Raw genomic sequence first — 27,260 nt, forward strand, 5'->3', positions numbered from 1 at the left:
TATCCTTGATCTTTCACTCTTTATGTGCCAATATTTGCTCGGGTACCAATATCTCATCTAGCTCCTCAACCTCATGCTGAATTTTAGCAAATACATCCTCTAGTAGATCACCATGAAAAGGCCTCTGTAAGCTTACATAAAAAGCAGTATGTATCCGCCAATGTGGAGGCAATTTCAACCTATCTTGTGCACCACTGAAAGGTTCAAACTTCACACTTTTGCCACCCTCATCGTAGTTCTTTACCGAACCCATGGGAGTCAAATTGTCATAAGTAGGCTGCTGCAAAAAGGGTGCACTTGCTGCATTTCCATGATAACCAGCACTATCAAGCCATACATGGGATTGTGCATTCCACCTAGCATACCCAGATACATTGGGTGTTGAGAACCATGCATTGGCTTTTGCATACCATGGGAATTCGTGCTATACATTCCCGTATATAGTCCTTAACCAACCATTGCATGAAAAATGGTCCCACCACCAAAGTATCCTTGCTATCCCATGTTTGCATTATGAGAACATGTATGTGGGCAGTGCCCACATGCATCGCATACATCTCCTGAACTTCTTGCTTCAGACCACAAGTTAGCATAATTCCTGAGAAACTGCTAACACCACAATGTTTCACATCTCTCACCTCTAAAGGAGATTGATTTCCAAATTCTGGTTGAGGGTTGCTCACTCCTTCATCGACGAGTCTAAAGCTTCACTTCATGTGAGCACCTTAGAAATATGGCACAAGTAGTGATAACCATTCAAGGGCCACGCAAAAAATCGAAGAGCTAAGTTCAAAATAAAGCCATCTAATAAGAGTAAATTCATGGTTACTTTTAAGAAGAGATTTTGGCACCTCTAGAAACAAGTGAAGCACAACTTGCTGTCTTTTCTTATCATTATGGTCTTCTAGGTAGCCTATATCAAGAATCTATCATTGATGTAAGAAAGAGTGTGTTAGTTTGCTTATACCTTATGCAAACTTTTCCTCGGCCTCTTGTCCATTTCATACTTCATCATGCTCTTGCAGTTAGTCTTAAGTATACCTTAATCCTCAACATTTCACTTAACTTCATTTAAGTCACTGCAAGCATGCTAGATAAAACATATCCAGGATTCATAATAAGTGAAATCTTGCCCAGCAAACTTCTGAAACTGAAATGACAAAATTCAACAAGGTCTACAGATGAACATTCTCTTAGACAAAAATCACCTCAAATTCTTCGAAGTCATAACCATCAATAGTCACAATGCTTGGAGTAACATTGGGGGGAGACCGCAACAAATCTTGTGCTTCATCCCAAGTTATTCTGAACTCAGCAGCTTCAGACAAATCCATCTTAACACGCTTGCTCTTTGAAGTAATCTTTCTCACTTTTCTTTTTTCAGTAGAAGGCAATGAATGGTAGAAAGGTGCATCTTTTATGTTGAAGCCTGCTTTCTCAGCTCCATGCCATCCATAGCCTGAGTCTGACTGACTATATTGTCCAAGCCTGGCATTACCTTGAGAATCAGTAGCACCCTTGACAGATTGTGACAGAAAACCAGTAAGATTTGAAATTGGAGTAATATTATCAATGGTGCCAACACTTATGGGTGGAGCAGCCAGACTTGAGCAAATTGTGCTTGGCTGAGTTTCCTGAAACATACAAGTCCTTAATCAGCTATCAACATTTTAATCAAATCACTAGATTGGAGACTTGTTCAAAAGCAAATAGATCAAATACAGAGATACAACGTGACACCTGTGCATTTAAAGAATTTGGAGCTCTCCGATAACCCATCACAAGCTTTCCTTCAGGATCCAGTCTACTGAAAGTTACTGTAAAGATCATATAATGTACCCGATTTAGCACAACATGAAAAGCCAAATAAAGAAATACAATTAAGTCTTTCTTAGTTTCGACGCTCTCACAAACTACTCATTAGAGGTGCAGAAAACATAAGGAAACTAAATAATCCAGTCATTTTTACCAATAGATTAACTGTCTTGTAAATTGGCATACAGCAGATGCTTGTAGAATTGCTTCAGAGATCACTCTATGTTTCATACACTGGAGATGATATGATCATAACTATCACAAAATGCAATTTCCTCCCATGCCAGGTGTTCCAGCAAATCCGTCATTCACAGAGCACAGTGGAACATCCACAATCTGATATTGGTAAAGAAACACTCCTCACATAATCAACACCTGGATCTGTGCACACAAAAAACCATGTGGTTCTACTGCCACAAGGCTGTAATGTTACCACTCAATCCTTCCCCCCAAACTTGAAACTTCCCCATTCACCAAACTCTTTTCATCCAGGTTCTTGCAGCTTCGTAACCAAATCCACTCAGCAATCTGCTTATGCATCAAGGAGACGCATACTAAGACTAAGCGTCTATTCCTTTCTCTCACAGTTGCCTGTGCAGACATTATGATGTTCATAAACATGACACACTATTCAAGGCAAAAACTATTTGAAATAATCCATTAAACACAAATTTCCATCTATCAGAGCTCATTCATAAACAAGTGTGGCAATAAATCCTGAGCTAGTCATAAAGATGTTGATGGAAGTGCTGATTCCCGCATGCTGCTAAGTAAATACTCAGATGCTAGAGAGTGCTTCGCTGCTGGATCTAAAGATAAAACCTAGCTAAACATACCAGTATCCCCAGCTTGAAGTTGCATTGACTGGATACAAGGTGTGACTCCTTCTAAAACATACATCCGGCTGTTATTATTGGGCCAAAATCGAAATTGAAACACCCACTCCTTGCCTGAGATATCCTGAATTTTTAGGGGTAGTCCTTCAGGTTGGGAAATCGGAGGAAAATAAGCCTGTTACAAGTTACAAAAGAACTGAGATCTAAGAGCAGATGTTTGAAATCAAGCAAAGCCATATGAACTTTCGTTTATCAAATCATTATTGAAAACCAAACCAACAGATATTTACCAAACTAAATCTTAATATAAGAATCATGACTGTCACACTTACTTCTGCACATGCTTTAGGAAGAACAAGTCGTCCTATTCGACCTGCATCACTTGCACTCAACATTTTCTCAAACAATGGAGTGATAGTACAGTTTGAACTGTTTGTTGTCAAAGGCCACAATGAGTGTGCATCTCCTTATTAAGAGTTTCAAAACAAGTTGATTATGGAAGCAACCAAAAATAGTGGCAAAAGGATACTCTCCTGCTGTAATTTGCTGAAGCTCCTGATCAGTAATTCGAGGCCAGTAGCGTGGCAGCAACTGGTTCCTGCCTCTACCCTCCCCTGGTGGCCGTGCAACCCGTACTGGCATCTGTGCAGGGACTTCTTTAGGAGTCTCAAGGGGGTCTACTTGATGGTGTTGGGACTGTTTGGGAGGAAAGTTTCTCTGCCTTTGACTTACTGAATGCCATGCAAATGACTTTAACTGTTCTTTCTCCTCCTGAGAAAAATCAACAGAACTTGGGTAACCTGCAAGAGGCTTCATTCCAGAGCCATCAATATTAACACCTTCAGCACCATACAAGCCCAGTGACATAGCCAGGCAAGCACTAGATGAACCAATCTCCATTGCAGGTCCAAAAGCTTTATTGTTCAGTACAGCACCAGTTCCACTTATGCCCCAGCCAGTTTCAGGCACTTGTATTACTTGCCTAATCAGTGTATCTTTAGACATATCCATCTCTCTGGCGGTATAATCTTGATCTGGACTACTGGGAACTGCAGAATTGAGTTCAGTAACCTTTTCATCCATAGCTGCTACCATAAGTTTTCATACACCCTGTTACTCAACACATAAAGCAACATCTACATCCTTGCAAGAAGCTGCACTGCCATCCATCAACTGTTAATGTGCTATATCTGAATCCACCATTTAGGCTTAACCATGCTCATATACATGGCCACTTCTCCTCTACCACCACAATGAGGTTGCTTCTGGTGATAGCAATTTTAGAACAGAAATAAATTGTCTAGCTTCCTGAACTTTTATGTAATTTTGTTGAAGACAGAATTACACAACTTAAATTTTGTCACAACAAAGCCTACAACTTCATAAACACTCAATCTGGCAAATCCAAACCACCACGTTGATTGCAGTAGTATGATAATGCAGAGAAAAGGAGCACAAGAAAGGTAAAACTGAATAATTAGGTCAGACGTTTTCAAACATACAGAAAACTCTTTACCTTTCCACAAAGAGATATAGTCAAACAATCAATACATCCCACCTGTCAGTCATAAAAGAGAACTTGTCCTCCACTGGGCTTTGAAGGAAATTTAGGCCTTCTATTTAAAGTTCAGTTTCATCAAAAAGTCAAAGACATCACACTCCATGGTTGCTGCAGCTAGTTCAAAAGCTTGGGAAAATATTGCCATCAATATTGTATGGAATTGCCAAAGTTAGAAAATGGAAATGGACTATAGTGGATACCTTGAAGAAGATGACTCATTCATTCTAGTAAGCATGAAGCTCTATGTATGGTGCAAAACTTTTCATTGCACACATCTTACAAACTATATAGACTTCTGAAATCAATAGATAGAGATAGAGATCCATGAACTACCAATTTGTTTTGGGACATCACTTGACAAGTTCGAGACAAAACTTGATCATTCATGATTGTATCATCCTTAGATCAATGGATAGAGCAAGATTAAAGATAACAAATCTTCAAACACTTGAGCTGTTGACATCTTATTGTCATGATAGAAAGAAAAATGGGGAACAGGGAAAGTGGTTATATATAGTAGTACAACTGTACATACTCGAAGAACTCCAATGATCAATCAATATTGTTCATCAGAAGCCTGTTAAAAAGCGTTGATTAACTTTAATTAACCCCCTTTTTTCAACACATTAAACATCCCCAAAACTCTTAAATGTACCTAAAGTGTTTACGTGCCCACATTTAATGCACCCAAAGTGTTTAGGTGCCACCCTAGTGTCATGAGGACGTGAAATTTTTGAGTTGCTTCAATCTTGTTGATAACATTTGATTAAGTTATTGATCAAATGTGCAAGGTTGTTTAGCACATGTGATGCAAATGGCAATTATTTCATGGTAATAAGCCAAGGACCCTGAGCATACAGTGGATATCAAAGGCAAAAGTTGTAATAAGTTATGCCAACTGGGCTTGGGGAGTCGATTGGTGTCAATTTTGACCCTAGGACAATTATTTGGCCAATAAGTGTCGATGGTGACACTAGGGACTAGCATTAATTAATTAATTAATGCCAACCTAAGGGTCAACAAAGGTTGGGGATCACTCTAGGTTGCAAATGGCCTAGCCAATTTAATTATGGATGGGCACATTAAATTTTAGGCAAGGTTAAATAGGCTAAAATTAATTTTCAAGATTATTTAATTTTGAAAATTAATCAAATTGCTGGATAATGCTGAAAGATGGGTTTAGAAGGCTACCACTTGGCAAAAATGCCTGTGCAAACTGAGAAAACGTTTTTGGGGGCTGGGTCTTAACCATTCAGTCAATGGTTCATTTTCTAATCACACAACAGCAATTTGCTGCAGAAGACAACCATCTAGGGACCTCAACACGCAGAGAACAACAAGGAGTCACTTTCTAGGGGCTCGCAACAGCATTTTTGATTAGGTGACAGCATTTTTGGAGGTGCCTGGCAGTGTAGATGAGTGCATTAAATGCAAGCTGGAGTAGGGAGTAGGCAAATTTTAGGATAATCTCGCAAAGAAAATCAAATTTCTCTCTCATCTTGGCTTTCTCTCATCTTCTCCAACCCATTCTCAAGAGATCTCGACATTTCTCAGCCATTTTGAGTAGATCTCGGCCAAATTTGGTAGACAGCAGAGAGATCTTTGCTGTAAACCCTAAATTTTTGTAAAAATTAGGGTTTGACAGCCACCTCAGGACCAATGCCAATTGGTGAAGGCATCGTACACACTGAATTCAGCACCTGAAATTTATGTAATTGTCAAGGAATTCAGATGCCAGCCCATTCATTGTAATTTGGGGCAACATTTAGCCAATTGGTGGTTCCATTTGTGCAAGTCCTGGGTGAAAAATCAAGAGGCAATTGGCCCAAATTGATTGTTGATTGTTGCTACAGCAAAGAGACTTTTGGAACAAAAAAAGAGATTGTGAATCTCAGCTTGTACACATTGTTAGAGATTGTCTATCGCTGCCAGGTGGCAGTCTGCAATCGGCCAGGTTTTGTCGGGCAGGTGCAGTCGGACAGATCTGCACCAATCGGCTGCATTTAATGCAGCCAACCTGGTCATTATTTGGCATTTCTTTTTTGCTAGTAGCCCTCCAACACATTGTCTATCACTTGTATCTGACATATTACAGCCTACTGGTGACAAAGATAGCACTCGGGCTGACAAAGATCGAGGTCCTCAAGGCGGAGACATATACAGATACTCTCTCTGCACCCCTGTATAATTCTGCATTCTTATACAGCATTCTTCACTGCATATTTTCTGCGTTTCACTGTCTCTTTCTCTCTCTTTCTTCTCTCCATTCACTCTTTGTCACGGTCATTCGCTTCCGCATTGGTTCACTCTAACATATTATCAGAGCATTGAAGGACTGACCTAGGGTGGACCTATCTAAAGAGGAGTTTTCAGCACGACACAAGGCTGCATTTTCAGCGTGAACAAGGCTGAGGTGGCGTGGGCGTGCGAGAAAAGAGAAGATTTGCTGAAGCTGCTGCTGTTTTTCCGCTGTTAGAGACGGAAGAAGGCTGTGTTTTTGGCCTTCAAGTGCAGATTTTACCTTTTCATCGCCCTCCGACAGCTGAAAAAGGTTTGGGAATCAGAGACGAGAACCGTACAAGCTGCATTTTCACAATTAGAGGGGGCTTCTTTTGTGTTTATGCACGCATTGCAGGTGAAGATGTCTACAGAAACTGACATGGCGTTCCAAGCAATCATGGACCGGAAGGTGCTTGTCCTACTGGCTCTTCCATCAGATCAGAAGCTTTATGGCGACAATTACCATATCTTGCGAGTGATGATGTTGGCCATATTAGAGTCTCATGATTTGGTGGAGCTTGTGATGGAGGAGATTAATTGGCCCTCGGTGAGAGATGAGTCCAAACTCTCTTCCAGTGCTCGTGTGGAGTTGACCAAAGCCTAGTCTCATTGGGACAAACTGAATGCCACGATTTGTTTTTTTCTTTTTCTATCTTGTACTACAGCCGTGATAGTTCACATCGAGCACTTGACGATGGCTTGAGAGATGTGGCTGGAGCTCGACCAGATGTACAACTGGATGACCCTGATGCAGAGGGTTTCTTTGGAAGTGCGAATGCGGACCCTATCCATGAACAAGTCTTCTGTTGAGAAACCCTTCACCCGTAGTTTGTGTTTTGCGTTTAGGGTTTGCAGCCCCAAAAAGGGGCGTCATCCTAGACTGACTGTGCCTATTTATAGGCCACTCTCTCACTCATTCTTCACGGCTGATTCATTCAATCCATCACCTCTTCTCTCCAACCTCTCCATTGCCCTCACACCCCTTCAGGAGGACATTGCGGTTCGTGGTTTGTGGCTGTCTTCATCATCTTCCTTGTGCTACGGCACCCTTGTTCCCTTGTATCACATTCACTCCATGATTCAGACATTCCATTCATCAAAGTTTCTTCTCTCTTCTCTTCTCTTCTCCATGTTTGCCGAGTGTTGGGAATAAAGGGTCATCGTGCCTTTTATATGTGCACGGGTGTGAACACTCCCTTAGCACATTTGTACTTTCATATATATATATATCTATCTAAAAACCTAAAGAGGTACACTCGTCATTGTACCCAAGAACATCATGCTCACTCTCCTCTCCACTCTGCACAGTCTCTCTGTCTCTCTGCTATGAGAAAGCATTGCATGTCTTAATCCTCGCACTCTCTGTCTTAACAAACCGGTATTAGGGCTGGCAAGGAGTGCACGCTTCTCGAGACAACTTAGAAGAGACAGTCAGACTAGCGAACGGAGTTGCAGGTATCGCAAGCAAGTAGGAGTCACAGGCAGACAGCAGTCGCCAGGTCACGGGCTATAGACGTCACACGAGCAGGCAACGGCAGCGGCTATGCGTGACGGGATAGCAATAGTGACAAGCAAGACATGACGACCAATTGCTGCAGGCGACCAGACCTATGACCAGTGTCCAGTGGGAGCGACGAAGCAGGCAAGCGGAGGCCATGCAACTGACAGCACGCGACTGATGGGTCACACGATTGGCACGCAACGGGCTCATGACGAGCAAGCGACCAGGCGACAACTTGTAGGCACCAACGGGCGGGTCAACGAACCCCAAGTCAGATGTTTTTTTTCAAAATTAAAAAAATTTTCCCCCTTTCCTTTGCAAGCATTCGGCACAATTCACAATTTTTGGCAGATTTGTGCCAGAAATTTGGAGATTTGTCCAGATTTAATGCAAGCAAGACACAACAGTGATATTTGTCTCAGAAATTGCAGGGATTTGTGACATTTTGCTTCCGACATTTGGAGCTTTTCATGTACATGCAAGAATTGGGCTGAAAGTTACCCAATTTCTCGACATTGATGCACATTGGACCCTGTGCAATTTGAGGCTTTTGCTGTTTGGGCGAAATTTGTGAGCCATTTGGTCATTTTATGTACATGCGGGTTTAATTCCATGCAATTTGGACACCCAGCACTTGGAAAAATTTGGGGGTTTTGCTGAAATTGCTCTATTTTTTGGCAAAATTGGCATGTTCTATGCATGTCGGAGACAATGCAGATGTATGGTTGATGCTTTGAGCACAAAAATTTTGGGACTTTTGACCGTGCGTGTGAAATTTTGTGCCCGTGGATGCATGTACAACAGAAATTGCAGCTAAAATTGGAACTTCTAATGTAATGTGATATATTTGTCCTTGGAACAGCTGTAATCAGTTATGGAGTGCTGTAGCACAAGGTTTAGTGCTTCTGAAAATTTATTTGCAGGTCTGAAATTTCTGCTTTTACGTGGTCATTTATTGTTGGTTGGTACTTGTTTATACCTTGGTCACTTGTGTGACAGTTTGGGCCTGCATTTGCTGAATTTTTTGGTCACATTTGGACTGAAAATCATGGCTGGCAGCAGTGACAGCAGTCATCTCATGCACATTAAGAAGCGTGAAGGAGCACATAACTTTGCAGTCTAGCAATAACAGTGCTATAATACTTTATTGCAAAAGAAGCAGGCAAAGCCGATTAAGTCCAAAGGGGCAAAGCCCGCAGATATGGAACAAGAAGATTGGGATGAGTTAAATGAGCTTGCATGCTCAACCATCGAGCTATCAATTTCTAATGCCTTGCTGTTTAACATTGAAGGTTTGGATTCTGCCTATGCTATTTGGACTCGACAAGAAGAACTGTATGCACAAAAGAGTGCCGCAAACAAAGTTTATTGTTTGTTGGCTGAAAAAGCTTATGGATTTGCGTATGAAAGAGGGTACAGCAATGTCTATTCACTTGAGTGAGTTTGACTCCATTTCCAGCCAACTGGTTGCCTTGAAGTTCATGATTGATGAAGAATTTAAGGCTATGTTCTTGCTTTGCACTCTACCAGAGAGTTGGGATACATTCAGAACTGCTATGAGCAATTCTAATGCGATCCTTTTGTATGATCGATGAAGAATTTAAGGCTAAGTTCTTGCTTTGCACTCTACCAGAGAGTTGGGATACATTCAGGACTGCTATGAGCAATTCTAATGCGATCCTTTTGTATGCTGATGTAGAGAGTGCTCTACTCATGGAAGAAATGAATCCGCAGAACAATGCATCCAGTAAGTCTTCCAATGCTTTGCATACTAGGGGCAAATCACAACAAAAAGGCAAATCTGATAGCAAGGGATGCAGTAAATCACGTGGTAAGAATGTTAAATGCCATCATTGTGGCAATAAGGGTCACTTTAAACATGGCTGCTACAAATGGAAGAAAGAGAAAAGAAAGGGCAAGAAGACAGATGATAGCAAGGAAGAGAAGAAAGAGAGTCGGCCTAGGAAGAGCAATATCAAAATTGAAGAGGTGAATGTAATCACTCATGACAATGACCGTGAAAATGATGTACTCTTTGTATCTTCACACTTTAGTACACATGCTTCACTTGCAGATACGGATGATGACATGCATACTTGGATTCTAGATTCAGGTGCTTCCTTTCATATCACCCCTCATCGTGAGTGGTTTTCGGACTATACAGGGGGTTGACATGGTGTTGTCCATCTTGGGGACAACTATGCATGTGACATTGCAGATATTGGAAGTATGCAGTTGTAGTTTCAACATGGTTCTGTCTTCACACTTCAGCATGTACAGCATGTACCTCAGCTCAAGAAGAGCTTGATTAACATAGGGCAGCTAGATGACGATGGATTTCATACCACCTTTGGTGATGGGAAATAGAAGATCTGTAAGGAATCTAGAGTGATTGCCAAAGGTTGTAAAAGTGATACCTTGTATCCTCTCCATGTATCCAGTGTGAGTGATCATGTTGTTGTCGTGACAAAGCAGACAAGTGTTTCTTTGTGGCATGGCCGATTGGGACACATGAGTTAAACTGGAATGAAAGTGCTCTCTCGTTTGGATTACTTGCCTTGTCTTCATTGTGCTGATTTTGAGCATTGTGATCATTGCGTTTATGGTAAACATGCACAGACGTCTCATAAGAAATCTCTTTCGCTGAAATCTTCTCCTCTAGAGTTAGTACATTCTGATGTATGTCAGATGCCAGGATTATCTTTAGGGGGAAAGAAATACTTTGTCACCATTGTCGATGATGCTACACGGAAGGTATGGGTTTACCCTATTCGTAGCAAGGATGTAGTACTTGACAAGTTTAAAAGTTTCTTCGCATTGGTCGAGAATCAGACTGATAAGACACTTAAGTGTCTTCGCTCTGACAATGGTGGGGAATGTGTCCAAGGCCTTTCAGGCATTTTGTGACATCAAAGGGATAAAGAGGGAGCTCACTACCCCTCATAATCTACCCCACAATGGAGTTGCATAGCGTATGAATCGGACCATACAGGATAAGGTCCGTACGATGTTGTCTCATGCTGCTTTACCTCATGGTTTTTGGGCAAAGGCTGTTATGACAGCCATACACTTGATTAATCGGTCACCAAACAGGTCTTTGGGGGGGGGGGGGGGGGGGTTCCCCAAGAAGCATGGTCGTGCAAGCCACCTTCGTATGCACACTTGAAAGTGTTTGGCTGCAAAGCATTTGTGCACGTACGTAAGGAAGAACCCAACAAACTTGAGCCAAAGTCCTATAAATGTATTTTCCTAGGATATGGTGATGAAGATAAAATGGGGTATAGATTATGGGATCCTGAGAAAAGAAAAGTAGTACGCAGCAATGATGTTATCTTCCGAGAAGATCACATGCACAAACAGTCCGAAAGAACAGAGGAAGTCTGTAGGGTTGTATTCCGAGAAGAAATACCTTTTGGACAGCAAAATGTGCCTGTTGTACAGCAACAAATACATGCTGTAAATGAACTTGCAAATGCAGAAAATAATGCTGGAAATGATCAGCCAGCTATTGCCCATAATGATGAGCCACTAGATGTGCAGGAACAGCCAGAACAGCAAGCTGTTAATGCTGATTTGCAGGCTCAAATGCCAGGACAGCAAGCTGGAAATGGAAATTTGCAGAAACAGCCAGCAAAACAATGATCATTGGGTTAGGAGATCATCTAGGGCTACTAGACAACCTAATAGATTTGTTCCTAGTGCAAACAATGTGGCTGATTATGTCATGTTGACAAACTGGGGTGAACCGTTTTGCTTCAAGGAAGCAATGAACAAACAGGACAGCAAGAAATGTTTAAAAGCCATGTTGTCAGAGATGGAATCTCTTGAGAAAAATGGCACTCGGGACTTGGTGCAGTTACCTAAAGGGCAAAAAAACCCTTCCATGCAAATGGGTTTACAAGATAAAGGCCACTTCTGGTTCCTCGCCAAAGTACAAAGCAAGATTGGTTGCAAAAGGGTACAAGCAAGAACATGGAGTTGATTTTGATGAGATCTTCTCTCTTGTAGTCAAGATGACTACATTGAGAACTATTTTGGACTTGGTTGCAGTTGAGGATATGGAGCTCATACAAATCGATGTAAAGATTACATTCTTACATGGTGATCTCCATGAAGACATATATATGCAGTAGCCTAAAGGGTTTGTGGCACAAAGGAAAGAGAAGATGGTATGTAAACTCAAAAGGAGTTTGTACGGGCTGAAACAAGCACCAAGAGAATGGTATCATAAGTTTGATACATTTATGCAGTCTCAAGGTTTTCATAGAATTCAAGTGGATCACTGCTTGTACACCAAGAAGACCGTAGATGGCAGCCTGATTATCTTGGTTCTGTATGTTGATGACATGCTGATTGTTGGCACGGATACTCATGCCTTGGACTCACTAAAGCAAAGTCTTCATGGCAGCTTTGACATAAAGGATCTTGGTGATGCAAATCACATTCCTGGAATGCGAATACTCAGGGATAGGTCAAAAGGATTACTCTATCTATCTCAGCAGGAGTATCTCTCCAAAGTTTTGTAGCGTTTCAATATGGAGGGGGGGGAAACAATTGGGGTTCCATTGCCTCCATATGTGAAACTCGGTGTAGAGGACAGCCCTACATCAGATGATGAGAAGGCTGAAATGGCCAAGATACCATATGCTTGATGGCAGCTTTGACATAAAGGATCTTGGTGATGCAAATCACATTCTTGGAATGTGAATACTCAGGGATAGGTCAAAAGGATTACTCTATCTATCTCAGCAAGTGTATCTCTCCAAAGTTTTGCAGTGTTTCAATATGGAGGGGGGGAAAACAATTGGGGTTCCATTGCCTTCATATGTGAAACTCAATGCAGAGGACAACCCTACATCGGATGATGAGAAGGCTAAAATGGCCAAGATACCATATGCTTCAGCTGTTGGCAGTTTGATGTATGCTATGGTTGCTATACATCCTGACATTGCCTTTGCAGTGGGAGTGGTTAGCAAATACATAGCAAACCCTGGTAAAGAGCATTGGGAAGCAGTGAAAGGTATTATGAGATACCTCAAAGGCACAAAGGATTTGTGCATTTGCTTTGGAAAGCCAAAGGCATCTATTGTTGGCTTTACGGATGCAGACTATGCTGGACATGCAGATTGCAGAAAGTCCACTTTTGGGTATGTGTTTACCTTCACAAGAGGAGCAGTCTCTTGGATCTCCAAGCTACAAAAGTGTATTGCATTGTCTACTACAGAGGCAGAGTATGTGGCTGCCACTAAGGCATGCAAGGAGGCTTTATGGCTTTCACGTTTGGTGGGAGAGTTTGGCATTACAGAGTTATCTGTTCTCCATTGTGATAGTCAGAGTACTATCATGCTAGCACGGAATCCCATCTTTCATACAAAGACGAAGCACATACAAGTGAAGTATCACTTCATTAGAGATGATAATCCTGCAGATCTTCTCACGAAGGGTCTTCCAGCAGAGCGGTTTGCTCATTGCCGACAAATGATGGAAATTGGATAGATATATGTATTTTAGCTTTGTACATACCTAGACTTAGCTGATTCTTTTCTCCCCTTAAGACACATTGCCTTTAGGTGGAAGGTTATTAGGAATAAAGGGCCATCGTGCCTTTTATATGTACACAGGTGTGAACACACCCTTAGCACATTTGTACTTTCATATATATATATATATATATATATATATATATATATAAAAACCCGAAGAGGTACACTCGTCATTGTACCCAATAACATCGTGCTCACTCTCCTCTCTACTCTACACTCTCTCTCTATCTCTCTGCTGTGAGAAAGCATTGCATGTCTCGATCCTCACACTCTCTATCTTAACACCGAGTTCACTCCATGTTTCTCCCCGCAAACCCTACTGTCTTGCTGGTACGTCATCTTTTAACATGGTATCAGACCTGGATCTACTTAAACAACGGCAAAGATCCTCCACTCTAGTGAAGGCAAAGACCAGTGGCAGGTTCGGCATCCACTTCTTCTCTTATTCCACTACATCAAAATCTTGTTTTTGCAAGTTTCAAGTGTTTTCAGCTTGCTGCCCACACCCCTTTCGTGGAGGACATCGCAGTCTTAGTTGTCCCTTGCTGTCATCTACAGTCTAGCACCTGTTTCCAACCTTCCACCCGCAGTTTACAACTGTTTACAGCAAAGTGACTGTTACTGATCACTCTCATTCAGAAAACAATCTCGTTTTTGCAGATTTCAGGTATTTCAACTTGCTATCCACACCCCGAACGCATAGGACATCGCAGTCCAAGCTGGCCATTGCTGTCTACAACAGTCTAGCGCTTGTTTCCAACCTATCACACACTGTTCGGAGCTGATTTCAGCATATTGACTGCTGCTGCTCTGCTAGTCACATCCTCCTTCCACTCGCAACTCACTTCCAACCCTTCCATTGCCCTCCTAGCCCTTGAGGCGAACATTGCAATTTATGGTTCGTGGCTGACCTCTTCCTTCTTCAGCTAGGCACACTGGTATCCATGGCTTCTTTACTAACAAATGACCAATCTACTGGTGGGTGCTCCTACTATGGCATCACCGAATACACCACCGATGTGTTAGGAAGCTCCATGTCTGCATCACAATAACCCTACAAACTAAGTGCACCCTGCCCATAGCAAATACACTTTCTTTGTGTACCCTTAAGGTATCAAAGAATACACTTGACAGCCTCCCAATGTGTTTTGCTAGGATTTGACATAAACCTGCTAACAACTCCCACTGCCAATGTCTAGACGAGTAGCAACCATAGCATACATAAGAGAGCCACAAGCTGATGCATAAGGGACTCCTTTCATAGCATTTGCTTCCACGTCATCTTTTGGGCTGTTGGCTTTGCTAAGCTTGAGATAAGGAGGTAAGGGTACCCCAAAAGGCTTAGCTTCAGCCATATTAAATCTGTCCAGTAACTTTTCATTGTACTTTTCTTGAGATAAAAACAACAATTTCCGCATTCTATCTCTACAAATCCTCATGCCCAAAATATGCTCTGCATTCCCCAAATCTTTCATGGAGAAGGCTGATTTCAGCTGATTTTTGAGAGCATCCAAGCTAGTCTTTCTTTTCCCAGCTAGCAACATGTCATCCACATACAAAACAAGTATGATGGGGTTGCCATCTATATCCTTTTTCATGTACAAGCAATGATCTGCATGGCTGCGTGTAAACTCATGAGATAGCATAAAAGTGTCAACTTTTTGTACCACTGTCGCGGTGCTTGCTTCAGCCCATACAGGCTGCGTTTTAGTTTACACACCATCTGCTCTTTTCCAGGAACTACAAAGCCCTCGAGCTGTTTCATGTAGATTTCCTCATCTATGTCACCATGCAAGAAAGTTGTTTTTACATCCATTTGATACAGCTCTAAGTCCAAGACAACAGTGAGAGCAAAAAGCACACGTAGAGTAGTCATCTTCACAACAGGTCAGAAGACCTCTTGGAAGTCAATCCCTTCCTTTTGTGCATACCCATTGGCAACCAATCTTGCCTTGTACTTGGGTTTCCCATCAACTGTCTTTACTTTGTACAACCATTTGTTTGGAAGTGGCTTCCTTCCCTTGGGCAATGACACAAGATGCCAAGTATCATTTGCACATAGAGATTTAATCTCTTCTTGCATAGCTAGCTCCCACTTACTGCTGAATTCACATGACTTGGCCTCTTTGTATGTAAGAGACTCACCCTCATCTGTAAGTATCACATAATGCAAGGAGGGGTCAAACCTGTGCGATTGCCTTCTTACGCATGTAAACCTGCATACCCAATGATCAACATTTTCAGGAATTGGGTCTACATCTAGAGGTATATTATTTTCACCATTTATTGGCTGTTGTAAGCCATTTTCAGCATGCTGTTCATGCTATACAGCACCTTGATTTCCATTACCAGCACCTACATTTTCATAATCAGCAAGCCTTCTTCTTTCTCTCTTGTTCCTTCTTGTAATACCTGTAATCAGGTTTCTTGTGGCCCTTCCGACCACAGTGATAGCAAGTAATGTCACTCTTTTCCTTTCCTTTGCTCTTGCTCCTGTTTCTCTGCCCTCCATTTGCATTTTTCTTTTCAACTTTGCCTCTTACATTATAAGCTGAGTTGCTGCCTTCTCCACTAGACATATGTCTAATTTCTTCATTCAAGATACAACCCCTCACCCCATCATATGAGAGATTGGGATTATTGCTTAGTGAAACCACCAAGGTCTCCCAAGAGTCAAGCACTGTCATGATCGAGAAGATCGCCCTCAACTTATCATCAAAGTCCAAATTTGCATCTTTGAGCTGATTTAGAATCCCTGTAAATGCACTCAAGTGCTCAGCTACAGGCTTTGACTCATCCAATCGCATATTCACCAACTTGCGCATTAAATGCACCTGATTAACAGATGTGGTGATCTCATAGGTAGGTTTCAGTTTCTTCCATATTGCATAACCTGTATCTAAACCCTTGATGTCTGTCAAGATGTCATCGGTGACACCCATCTTTATGTAAGCAACAGCCTTTTTATTTACTCTAGCCCAATCTGCATCAGACATTAGTGCAAGTTTATCTTCCTGCAAAGCATCCTCACAATCCTTTAGGAACAAGATGCCATGCATACGGTCTTTCGAAAGGTCAAAGCCTTGACCATCAAACCGTTTGATCTCCATTAAACTCTTGATGTTTGAACTGGAAGAAGTTGCAGTCATTTTATCATGAACACAAGAGTAAATGCACTAAATTGCAGAAGCACAAGCTGAACCAGCAAAATACATTGCTGTTCTTTCTCAACCAGGAATAAATCTCTGCTATTTGTACATGAACCGGCCACCACACAGGCAAAAATGCAAAAATTTATCAAATTCTAAGCAAATCCCCAAAATTTCAAGTCCAAAATTGCATAAATGTCAGTCAATTTGTCCCAGCTGAGCAAAACTTTGCCAATACATGAAAAGCTCCAAATTTCTAGGATCCAATGTCAAGAAATTTTGCTCAAAGGAGCAAAATTCTGACTAATTTGGCAAAATCCCCAAATTAATTGAGGTCACCACACACAATATCTGCAATTCCTGACTTCAAAATCACTAATGAGCATAAGCAATGTCAAATCTGGGAGAAGCCCCAGTTTTTCCGGGCCAAAATTGCACAGATCCAGAAACTATGCTTCCACACGTGAACCCGTCAAAGGAAAGGGGGTAAAAGGGATTTTTTAAAGAAAACTCTATTTTTTTAAAGAAAAAAAATATGACGGGGAGGGGAGTCCATTGACCTGCCGGCATGGATCGCGACCGTGCAACTAGCGTCTCCTCGCTACACGCTGGACCTGTCGTCGCCTATCCGTCACCAGCCCGTGACCAACAAGCCTGGTTGCTCCTTGCATGCGTGGTCTTCTGCCTCAGCCCGACACGCCACCTATTGCTTGAACTGTTTGCCTGGTCAACTGTCGATGGCACCCACTCTCGCCTGCCGCCTGGTCAGCTCCTATCGATCTCGCCAACCATTTTGGTCGGCATGACCTTGTCAGAGTGCAGCGATGCAAAAGCGTAGGACAAAGACTGAGAGAGAGAACACAGAGGAGAGAGAGAGAGAGAGAGAGAGAGAGAAGGAGATAGTGTACACGCAAAAAATCTGCGGTGTAGTATGTTGTATAAGAGTGCAGAAATACACAAGGGGGCAAAGGAAATATCTACCTATGTCTCCGACTCGATGACCTCAATCTCCATTAGCCCGAGCACAGTCTGTCTCAACCAACAGATCTCAAGATCAGAATCTGAATAATGAATGCTGGAGTGAGTCATGAAACCGGCTATAAATAGCCGAAAAAATAGGAAATCCCAGCATCAGATCGTGGCTGCATTTAATGCAGCTGACTGCCGGGGAAAACTGGCCGACTGCACAGCAAATCTGACTGACTGCTGACGTGAACTGTGTGGACTGCCATACTGCTCTGACTGTCCACAGAATGACTGGCTAACACCCCCTCTCAGATCCTGGACGGATGAAAAGACTGAGGAATCTGAAATGCTGTTGAAGAAGAGCTTGGGGAAGCGTCTTCATAAACAAATCTGCAAGATTATCCTCCGTCTTGCAATACTCCACATCAATGGTCCCATCCAGAAGCTTCTCCCGAATGAAGTGATACTGGATCTCAATGTGCTTCGTCCGGACATGGAATACTGGATTCCAGACCAAGGCAATGCAACTCTCATTGTCGCACCGCAGAAGAGTAGGACGAGTCTGAGCCAAGCCCCTCCAACAATCTCCGAAGCCACACAACCTCACATGTGGTGGAAGACGTAGCCCAATACTCCACCTCAGTAGAAGAAAGGGCTACCGTGGGCTGCTTCTTGCTACTCCAAGAGATAACACCTGTACCCAATATAAAACAGTAGCCTGTAGTAGACCGTCGGTGGTCCACATCTCCAACCCAATCCGAGTCACTCCAACCTACAAGAACCAGATCTGTAGCATCTGTACCTGCCGGATAAGAAATCCCTAAGTCAGAGGTCCCCCTCAAATACCGAAGAATCTGCACGGCAGCCTGCCAATGCATCTGTTTGGGTTCCGTCATGAACCCTGCCAAAAGACCCACAGCAAAACAAAGATCAACACGAGTGTTGAGAAGCCAAATCAAGGATCCAATCAACTGACGGTAGCATGAAGCATCCATCACAGGAGAATCTGAGTGTGAAGTGGCCTTCGAATTCGGATCCATAGGAGTAGTAATGGGCCGACAAGTCTCCATCTCAAAAGTCACCAAGAGCTCCTGAATGTACCTCTGCTGAGAGATGAAAATCTCCCTTTGAGACTGATCAATCTCGTAACCCAATAAGAAATGAAGAAGCCCCAAATCCGTCATCTCGAATGCCTGATGTAAAGCTATCTTGGTCTCTCGGACCTTCTGTGCATGATCCCCTGTCAAAATCAAATCATCAACATACAACACAAACAACACATAACCAACCTCAGAAGTGTGCACATAAAGCTACGGATCGGCCGTGGAGCGCCGATATCCCAACTTCGACTGAAGAACCAAGTCAATCTTCTCGTTCCATGCACGCAGAGCCTACTTGAGACCATATAAGGCCTTCTTCAACCTGTAAACTTTTCCATCCGAGGATCCAAAGCCAGGAGGCTGCTCAACATAGATCTCCTCCTGCAAGTCACCATTCAAAAAGGCCGACTTCACATCCAACTGATAAACATTCCATCTCCTATGGCCAGCCAAGGCAAGAACAGCTCGAATAGTTGCCATACGAGCAGTGGGGGCAAAAGTATCATGGAAATCAATGCCTGAGCGCTGAGCAAAACCTTTAGCAACAAGGCGAGCCTTGTGCTTGTCCAAAGAATCATCGCTAAGGTACTTGGTCTTAAAGACCCACTTCACACCAATCACCTTCATGTGAGAGGGACGAGGCACAAGAGACCAAGTGTCAATAGCCTCCAACTCGGCTTCCATGGCCTTCTGCCAATGATCAGACTGCAAAGCCTCCTTTACTGAAGTGGGCTCTCAATCCTGCATAACACGGGTCAATAAACAATAGTTGGAGCAGACAAGCTCCGAAGAATGTGCATGGTTCCTCCGTGACCTCCGCGGTCCATCCTGCGGTTTCCAATCCTCAGGGACCCCCTCGATCCCTGAATCTCAGAGGGTGTCACAGCTCCAACGAGGAGGAGGACGAACCTCTCCCCGTCGCTCTCCATCTGCTGAAGACTTAGGAACATCCACTGGCGGAAGCTCCTCGGGGGTGGCCGGTGGAAGAGAAGACTCTAAATCTAAAGAACAATCTCCATCAAGAGGCTCTGGCTCCAAAGAAACTGTCTCAGGAGCCCAACTCTCCCCTGGATCTCCAAGGACAAGGTGCTCCTCACCCCCCTCTATGGCCAGTACTTCCACGAATCGCACATCTCGGCTCGTGTAGACATCCTGCTTAACGGGATCAAACAAACGATAACCTTGGGATTGGGAGCTATAGCCAGCAAAAACCTGTCATCGAGAAGCCGCCTCGAACTTATCACGCTGCATCTTCAGAATGTGCACATAAGCTCTATCATGGTGAGTGCCATCTCAATCACACTTCGGTTCTTCCGCTCCAAAATGCCATTCTCTTGGGGAGTATTTGTGTTAGCAAACTCCTGGTGAATGCCCCTATCTGCACAAAAACGAGCAAACTCATTAGACATAAATTCACCTCCCTTGTCTGAACACAAGGTCTTCAGTCGCCAGCCAGAGCAGTTCTCCTCAAAAAGAAGCCCATCCTTGAAATGAGAAAAAGCCTCCAACTTCAAAGTCAAGAAATAGACCCAAGTCATCTTGCTGTAGTCATCTACGATCAACATGAAGTACAAGCTCCCCTTCAGGGACTCGGTCCTCATCAGGCCACAAAGATCCGTAGATACAAGCTCCATGGGTGAAGTAGACAGCCTAGAAGCTTTGTTGGGAATCGCATCCCGATGCAGTTTCCCACGAATGCAGGAGACACATGGCTGATGGCTCAACACTATGTCCGACAAGCCTCGGACAAACGACCCTCACGACGCCTTCCGAAGGTACTTGTAGTTCAGGTGGCCAAACTGAGCATGCCATAGCTTGGACTGTGTCTGAGAAGTAACAAGAAGAGAAGTAAGAGCTGAAGAAGACTTCAATTTGTAGACTCCATTCTCCTCATACCCTGCAGAGAGAACCTTCCTCGATCCAAGATCAAGGACTCAAACAGTATCACTGTCAAACTCCACTGAGAGGCCAAAAGCACAAATCTTATGAACCGAAAGTAAATGATACCCCAATCTTGGCACATGCAACACCTCAGAGGTGTGGATACCACCACGTCCATCTGGAATAAGTTGCATCTCACCCCGCACAGCAATAGACACAGAAGAGCTATCTCCAATGAGAATCTGCCCACGCGAAGGTCGCAAATGGGCAACACCAACGGAAGGAGTCATGTGCTATGAGGCACCGCTGTCCACAATTCACTCTCGACCCTGGGGAGCTGTCATCGCAGCATCAGAAGTTATCGGTGTAGAGTTCTCAATGACTGCTAAATGTAGAAAAGCAGTTGATAAGGGTGCAGCCACCGCTCCAGAGTTCTTCGTGTCCTTCTTCTTGGTATCCTTCTTGTCTTTGTCGAGGCAATCCTTCTTCCAGTGACTGGTCTTACCACAAATATGGCAAGTTGATTCCTTCTCCTTGTCCTTCTTGGATTTGTTGTCCTCCTTCTTCTTCTTTTGGTCCTTCCCCTTCTTTTGAGAGGCTTGACCAACCAATGCCTCCGATTTGGAAGCATTCTGTCCCTTCAATTGTTCCTCCTAGTCCAAGACCATAGGAACCAACTCTTCCCACCGAAGAGTCAACTCCCGCCCTAAAGCAATAAGAGCGGAATAAAAAGTACTGAATCGTGGCGGCAACTGGGATAGTAAAGTGATCGCCATGTCTTCGGAGGAAATAGGCTTCCCCGCATTTTGAACCTGCATCTGAAGCTGCCGAAGCTTGTTGATGTGTTCCCGAAGCGAAGAAGACTTATTTACGGACAAAGTCCGTATTTGCACTTCCAAAGAAACCCTCTTTATCAAGGTCATCCGGTTGTACATCTCGTCGAGCTCCAGCCATATCTCACGAGCCACCGTCAAGTGCTCGATGTGAGCTATCACGGCTGTGGTGCAAGACAGAAACAGAAAAGATCGAATCCTGGCATTCAGTTTGTCCCAATGAGACTGGGCCTTGGTCAACTCCGCACGAGCATTGGAAGAGAGTTTGGACTCATCCCTTACCGAGGGCCTATTAATCTCCTCCATCACCAATTCCGCCAAATCATAAGACTCTAAAACGGCCAACATCATCACCCGCTAGATGCAGTAATTGTCACCATCAAGCTTTTGATCCATTGGAAGAGCCGGTAGGACAGGCACCTTCCTGTCCATGATCGCCTAGAACTCCAAATCAGTCTTTGAAGACATGTTAACCTGCAATACCTGCACAAACGCAAAAGCAGCCCCCTCTGACTGTGAAAACGCAGCCTTCTAGGACTGATTTCTCCACTACCCAAACCTTCTTTACCCACCAGAGGCAATGAAAAGGTAAAATCTGCAATGGAAGGCCTTAAACGCAGCCTTCCTCTTCTTTGAACAGCAATAACCTGTAGCAAATTCACCGATTAGACTCCTTTCCCGCACGCCCACGCTCGTTTCAGCCCTGATCCGATGCGCAGCCCTCCCGCTCGCCTTCGAAACCTAGCAACGCAGCCTTGTGTCATGCTGAAATCTCCACTCCAAATAGGTTCAGCCCTCAGTCAATCCATCTTCACCGCTCTGATACCATGTCAAAGTGCAGCGATGCGGAAGCGTAGGACAGAGACTGAGAGAGAGAGAGAGAGAGAGAACACAGAGAGAAGAGAGAGAAAAGGAGTGTAAACGCAGAAAATCTGCGGTGTAGTATGCTGTATAAGAGTGCAGAAATACACAAGGGGACAGAGGAAATATCTGCGTATGTCTCCGACTTGATGACCTCGATCTCCGTCAGCCCAAGCACAGTCTATCTCAGCCAGCAGATCTCAAGATCAGAATCTGAATAATGAATGCTAGAGTGAGCCACAAAACTAGCTATAAATAGCCGAAAAAATAGGAAATCCCAGCACTAGGTTTAAATGCAGCCGACTGCACAGCAAATCTGGCCGACTACTGACATGGACTGCGTGGACTGCCATGCTGCTCTGACTGTCCAGGAAATGACTGACTAACAGACCTATGCTGCACAGGCCACGATACTCTATTCGCAAGCTGCCTGCGCTGTCGACATCCCTTGGTTTCGAGAAACATGTAGAATCTACAGCTCTAATACCAGTTGTTGGGGAGCTCAGCTGAGAGAGATGGAAGTTCGAGGAGTGAGCGTGAGAGTGTTGGCTGGGGGGGGGGGGAGAGAGAGAGAGAGAGAGAGAGAGAGCAGAGTCAAGTACGATTAGATAAGAGTGTACCAACAATGTGTTGGTAGACAAAGAGTAAAATGTATTTATACTTAGGGCACGTAAGGGTGCATTCACATGTACAATGTGCTTGTACTATACATGGGAGGTTAAACCGGGCCTTTATCCCAACACAATGCTTGCCGACTTCGACCCTTGCTCCCCACCCCCCTGGAGTATATGCATCTTCCACTAGGCACTCCTTGTACCACCTCTCCTTTTTGGGCCACAAATATCATTCTGCATCGGCTATCAAAGTACTATGCTTAAGGCAATAAGACGCATCTGATGCGTACTAAGTCCTTTCGAGCACATGGAGGATCGATTGGCGCTACAACCTCCTAGAGATCGTCGCAATGCCTGCGGCAATCTTCTCCCACCTATTTTCGGGTACAATGGCTACCACGGCTTGCAGTTCCACAATCCGCTCCATCAAGAGACAATGATTGTTTGATACCATCTCCTCGTCAGTCCCGCTCCTTCGAGAGACAGTGGTTGCTCGACTCCTTCCTCTTCTTCGGCTACCCAGTCCGCTCCACTAAGAGACAGCGACTGTTGCCCACCTCTTGCTCATTTTGAGCCCTACCCTTCCCCACCCTCCACTACTCAGGTTCGAGAGGCTACCTCTGGGAGCTCTTCGGCACCCCAGATACCTTCTTCGACAGGATCGGTGGCACTTCCTTCGTCATCAGACATTTCAGAGTCCATGATCCATGAGTTTTTGGATTTCCTATCTACTTCAAAGGGGGATTCAAAGGGGGATGTTATTTCTTTGCCCTCAGGGGGGGCATCTACTTCCTCGACTTCAGTGAGGGCCCCTCCACCTCCCATCTCAAAGGGGAAACCTACTCCACATGAAGTTCTTCACCCATCCTCTACTTTCTTGGGGTGGTGGTCTTCGACCAGTCATCTCTTCTACTAATACCCGGGATCTTCAAGTTCCACCTAGATCGGGACCTCGGAGGTTCAACCACGACTTGGTGATGAGGCCTTCGTATTCCTTCCAACATGGATGCACAGAGCTAGTGGCTTCTCTCCCGAGGTTGAGTTTCGGGTTCTTCAATTCACTCTGTCTACTGTTCTTTACTGTAGGTTCCCTTTCCGGTGGAAATCTTGGATCTTAGGGATCCTCTACATCTTCTTCCTCCTCTTCTCTTCTTGATCCGCTAAAATTAAAGGACTAACTTAAAACAAAATTATCATGCATTTAGTCCTAATTTAGCTCTGCAAAGGCAACCCAAAAAAGAATTATTTGTTTAAAAAAGGCATATGCCCAAAAAATCTCTTAAGGGCCTGAGATCTGCCTGCTTACACCAGACAAGAGCTCCCACATTGTTGGTCACCTTCCCGGATGATAAAGAGGTTGTCCCTATGCTTACAGCAAGTACTCATTTGCATCGAACCTTCATAGCCATTCAGAACAAGTACCAGCTCTGAATGGATCCTGAACATGTTCACCAGATGTGCTGCCCATTGTAGTTATTAATTATCAGGATAAGGCACCGAGCTGGCATGTGTGAAAATGGTGACCGTTTGGATGCTTTTGAGTACGCGAAATCTAAGTCGCTCACCTATCGTGTTCATCTCATTAACATCCTCACTTTGAAATAGAACTAAAATGCTCTGCATTCCAGAAAATCCAAATCCATGCTAGAGAGTAAACATTCCACATTCTAACCTTCGTAACGAACATGAACCTATCATGACAAGGATACTCACAAAATGGGACAAAAAAGGACCTTTACCGCAGAACCTTGCCAAGTAACAGGACTCTGTCATGATAGAGGCTTCCCAGAAACCTATCATGACGAGGGTACTCAGAACCTTGACAAAAAAGGACCTTTACCACAGAACCTTGCCAAGTAACAGGGCTCTGTCATGATTGAGGCTTCTCAGAAACCTTCCCAAGGAATAGGACTCAACAAGCAAAAAGAAAAAACGCTTTTAAAGCATAAACTGTGTAAAATGATACAGAGACCTTCCACATTTTAACCTTCCAAGGGAACAGGAACTCCATCACGACGAGATGAAAGTCGAGGCTTCTCAGGACAAGGAACAAGCAAACAGTTGCAAAGCATGAATTGTGTAAAATGATACAGAGACTTCCACATTCTAACCTTCCCAGGAAACAGGGCTCTACCATGACGAGATAAAAGTCGAGGCTTCTCAGGACAAGGAACAAACAAACACTTCTACAGCATGAATTGCGTAAAATGGTGCAGAGAAAAGACATAAGGAAGAAGGAATTGATGAAGAGTACTGACCGTCGGTTAGCTCTTCAGAGACAGAGGGCTGCCGTTGATGAAAGAAATGGTGCGATGAGTGGTATGATCAGCTGCGGATCATGGACCGGAAGATGAGCGTTGGGAAGACAAGGCTATGGCGCCTGATGATGATGAGGAGGAGGAGGAGGAGGATGATGGTGCAGGAAGAATACGAAGGAAGATTAAATGAAAAATGCGCTCGGCTCATGAGAGGAATGTCGGGCAGGATGCTTCATCGTCCTCCATCTCCATGGCTTGCACGCAAGTCGTAACAACAATAATAAGAAAAGGCATTGCCGGAAGCAAGGGTTCATGCGCGGGGCTGTTTTTCTTTAAGCAGGCGTACGACAAAGCAGGCTACCGGAGGTGCCGCAGGGACAGGTCACAACAGAGACACGAGAGAGAGAGAGAGAGAGAGAGAGCACACTGAATTGACCGCCGGGTCTTTGTGCCTCGAGAACAGCATGTGACCGCCCCGTTGGTGGTGACGTGCCCGGTCGCCCTGCGCTTTCCACCGACAGCTGCCGGTCTTCTGACGTTTTTCGCTCCTTTTCTTTTCTTTTCTTTTCTTTTTTGTGCATGCATGGGCAAGCACGCACATCATGACTACCCACTTGGAAGTTCTGAAAGCGCATGCATGGCTCGCATCCCCATTCTTGTCATGATTTCAATACCTTCAAAAATTTGACAAAGAATGTTTCAAAGTTCAAACCTTCAACTTCAAAGTATTGCCAGACCCTCTAAGTTCAAACCTTGAACTTCAAAGTATTGCCACACCCTCTAAGTTCTAACCTTAGGCCACATCGCGCTTCAAAAATAGAGTGTGTTTCGCGTCCTAAGCCTCCCTTTGCACAGTAAGGGTATTGTGTTTCAAAATCTGCCCATAAACATCATATTTTGTTTTACGGCCATTCTAAACACCTAATTTACGGTACATGGGAAACTCCTCCACATGTGGTCCTATTTGTGAGATAATGTGATATCAATGATCTAGAGAGAGAATGTGTGTGTGTGTGTGCATGCGCACGCGCCTGTGACATTGATAGAGAATCACCAAAATGGAAAGTTGGATGGGTTAAGGGGAGTCATGAATTCATGTGTTTTGTGTCTATTAGAGTTGAGACTACCTTAAAACCTCTTCATAAAGAGTATAATACGCGACTTTTACAAAATACTTGTAAGTATTATATAAATTATAACATATATTATTTACATAAGGACTTTTATCTATATTATAAAATCATCAAAAACCAATGGCAACTATATAAATGCATTATATCACGCACACACTAAGACATAAATATATATTGATTTTTATGATACTAAAATATATTGCTTTTTTTAAAAGTTCATTAATATTTTATAATATTAATCATCAAAATAAATTAATAAATATAAAAATTTTTTCAAATCATTAATATTAACAGTTTATCATAGCATTTTGTATTGTCAATAAATAAAATGTTTAACTATAAAACATATAATCAAAATAGATAAAATAGGACATCTCTCTCTCTCTCTCTCTCTCTCCCTCCCTCCCTCCCTCCCTCCCTCCCTCCCTCCCTCCCTCTCTCTCTCTCTCTCTCTCTCTCTCTCTCTCTCTCTCTCTCTCTCTCTCTCTCTCTCTCTCTCTCTCTCTCTCTCTCTCTCTCTCTCTCTCTCTCTCTCTCTCAATTCAATAAGGAGCCATAGCCATAAAGGTCCTCCCTCTTTTCCATGATCCATGACAACTATTTTTACTCCTAGTTTTTATAGAAATGTCATAGAAGCTAAGAGGAGCTATGTGGAAAATTTGATGGCTATCTACAATCAATTCTCTCAACTCTAGACACATAATCAATCAAAAGAAAATTGAAATGGTCTATCTAGGGTATTGTGATACTCTTCTTGGATCTCCCAACTAAGATTCAACCTAATTGAATAAGGCCCATGAGTGTGTTTGTCATAGCAAAGCAAAGATTTGGGTGGTTGTATTAAAAGCCATTTTTTAAAAAAATTAGTTGCATGTACCATGCTCAAAAAAGGATGAATAGCCATGGCGAACACCAGTGGGCCAAGGGAT

General features: G+C 43.5%; 1 protein-coding gene across 9 annotated transcripts in view; it reads right to left on the minus strand.

Annotated features, from left to right (window-relative positions):
- LOC148018590 (B3 domain-containing protein Os07g0679700-like) overlaps window positions 1-25,587 on the minus strand; it is a 60,347-nt gene extending 34,760 nt beyond the window's left edge. For 2 of the 9 annotated variants that reach the window (XM_087661864.1, XM_087661863.1), the window contains exons 1-6: window positions 25,199-25,587; window positions 3,181-3,916; window positions 2,984-3,080; window positions 2,652-2,826; window positions 1,741-1,817; window positions 1,209-1,634 (exon numbers count right to left, since the gene is read on the minus strand). In XM_087661864.1, the coding sequence (XP_087517990.1) occupies window positions 1,209-1,634; window positions 1,741-1,817; window positions 2,652-2,826; window positions 2,984-3,080; window positions 3,181-3,746 (1,341 nt within the window). In that variant the 5' untranslated portion in view covers window positions 3,747-3,916; window positions 25,199-25,587. The remainder of the gene's footprint in view (window positions 1-1,208; window positions 1,635-1,740; window positions 1,818-2,651; window positions 2,827-2,983; window positions 3,081-3,180; window positions 3,917-25,198) is intronic. The other 7 variants (XM_087661860.1, XM_087661857.1, XM_087661859.1 and 4 more) reach the window with 7 other exon arrangements.
- Between the last annotated feature and the right edge of the window lie 1,673 nt (window positions 25,588-27,260).

Source organism: Lygodium microphyllum, chromosome 21, assembly GCF_053477565.2.
Source record: "Lygodium microphyllum isolate KBCC chromosome 21, Lygodium_microphyllum_v1.1.10, whole genome shotgun sequence".
Lineage (NCBI taxonomy): Eukaryota > Viridiplantae > Streptophyta > Polypodiopsida > Schizaeales > Lygodiaceae > Lygodium > Lygodium microphyllum.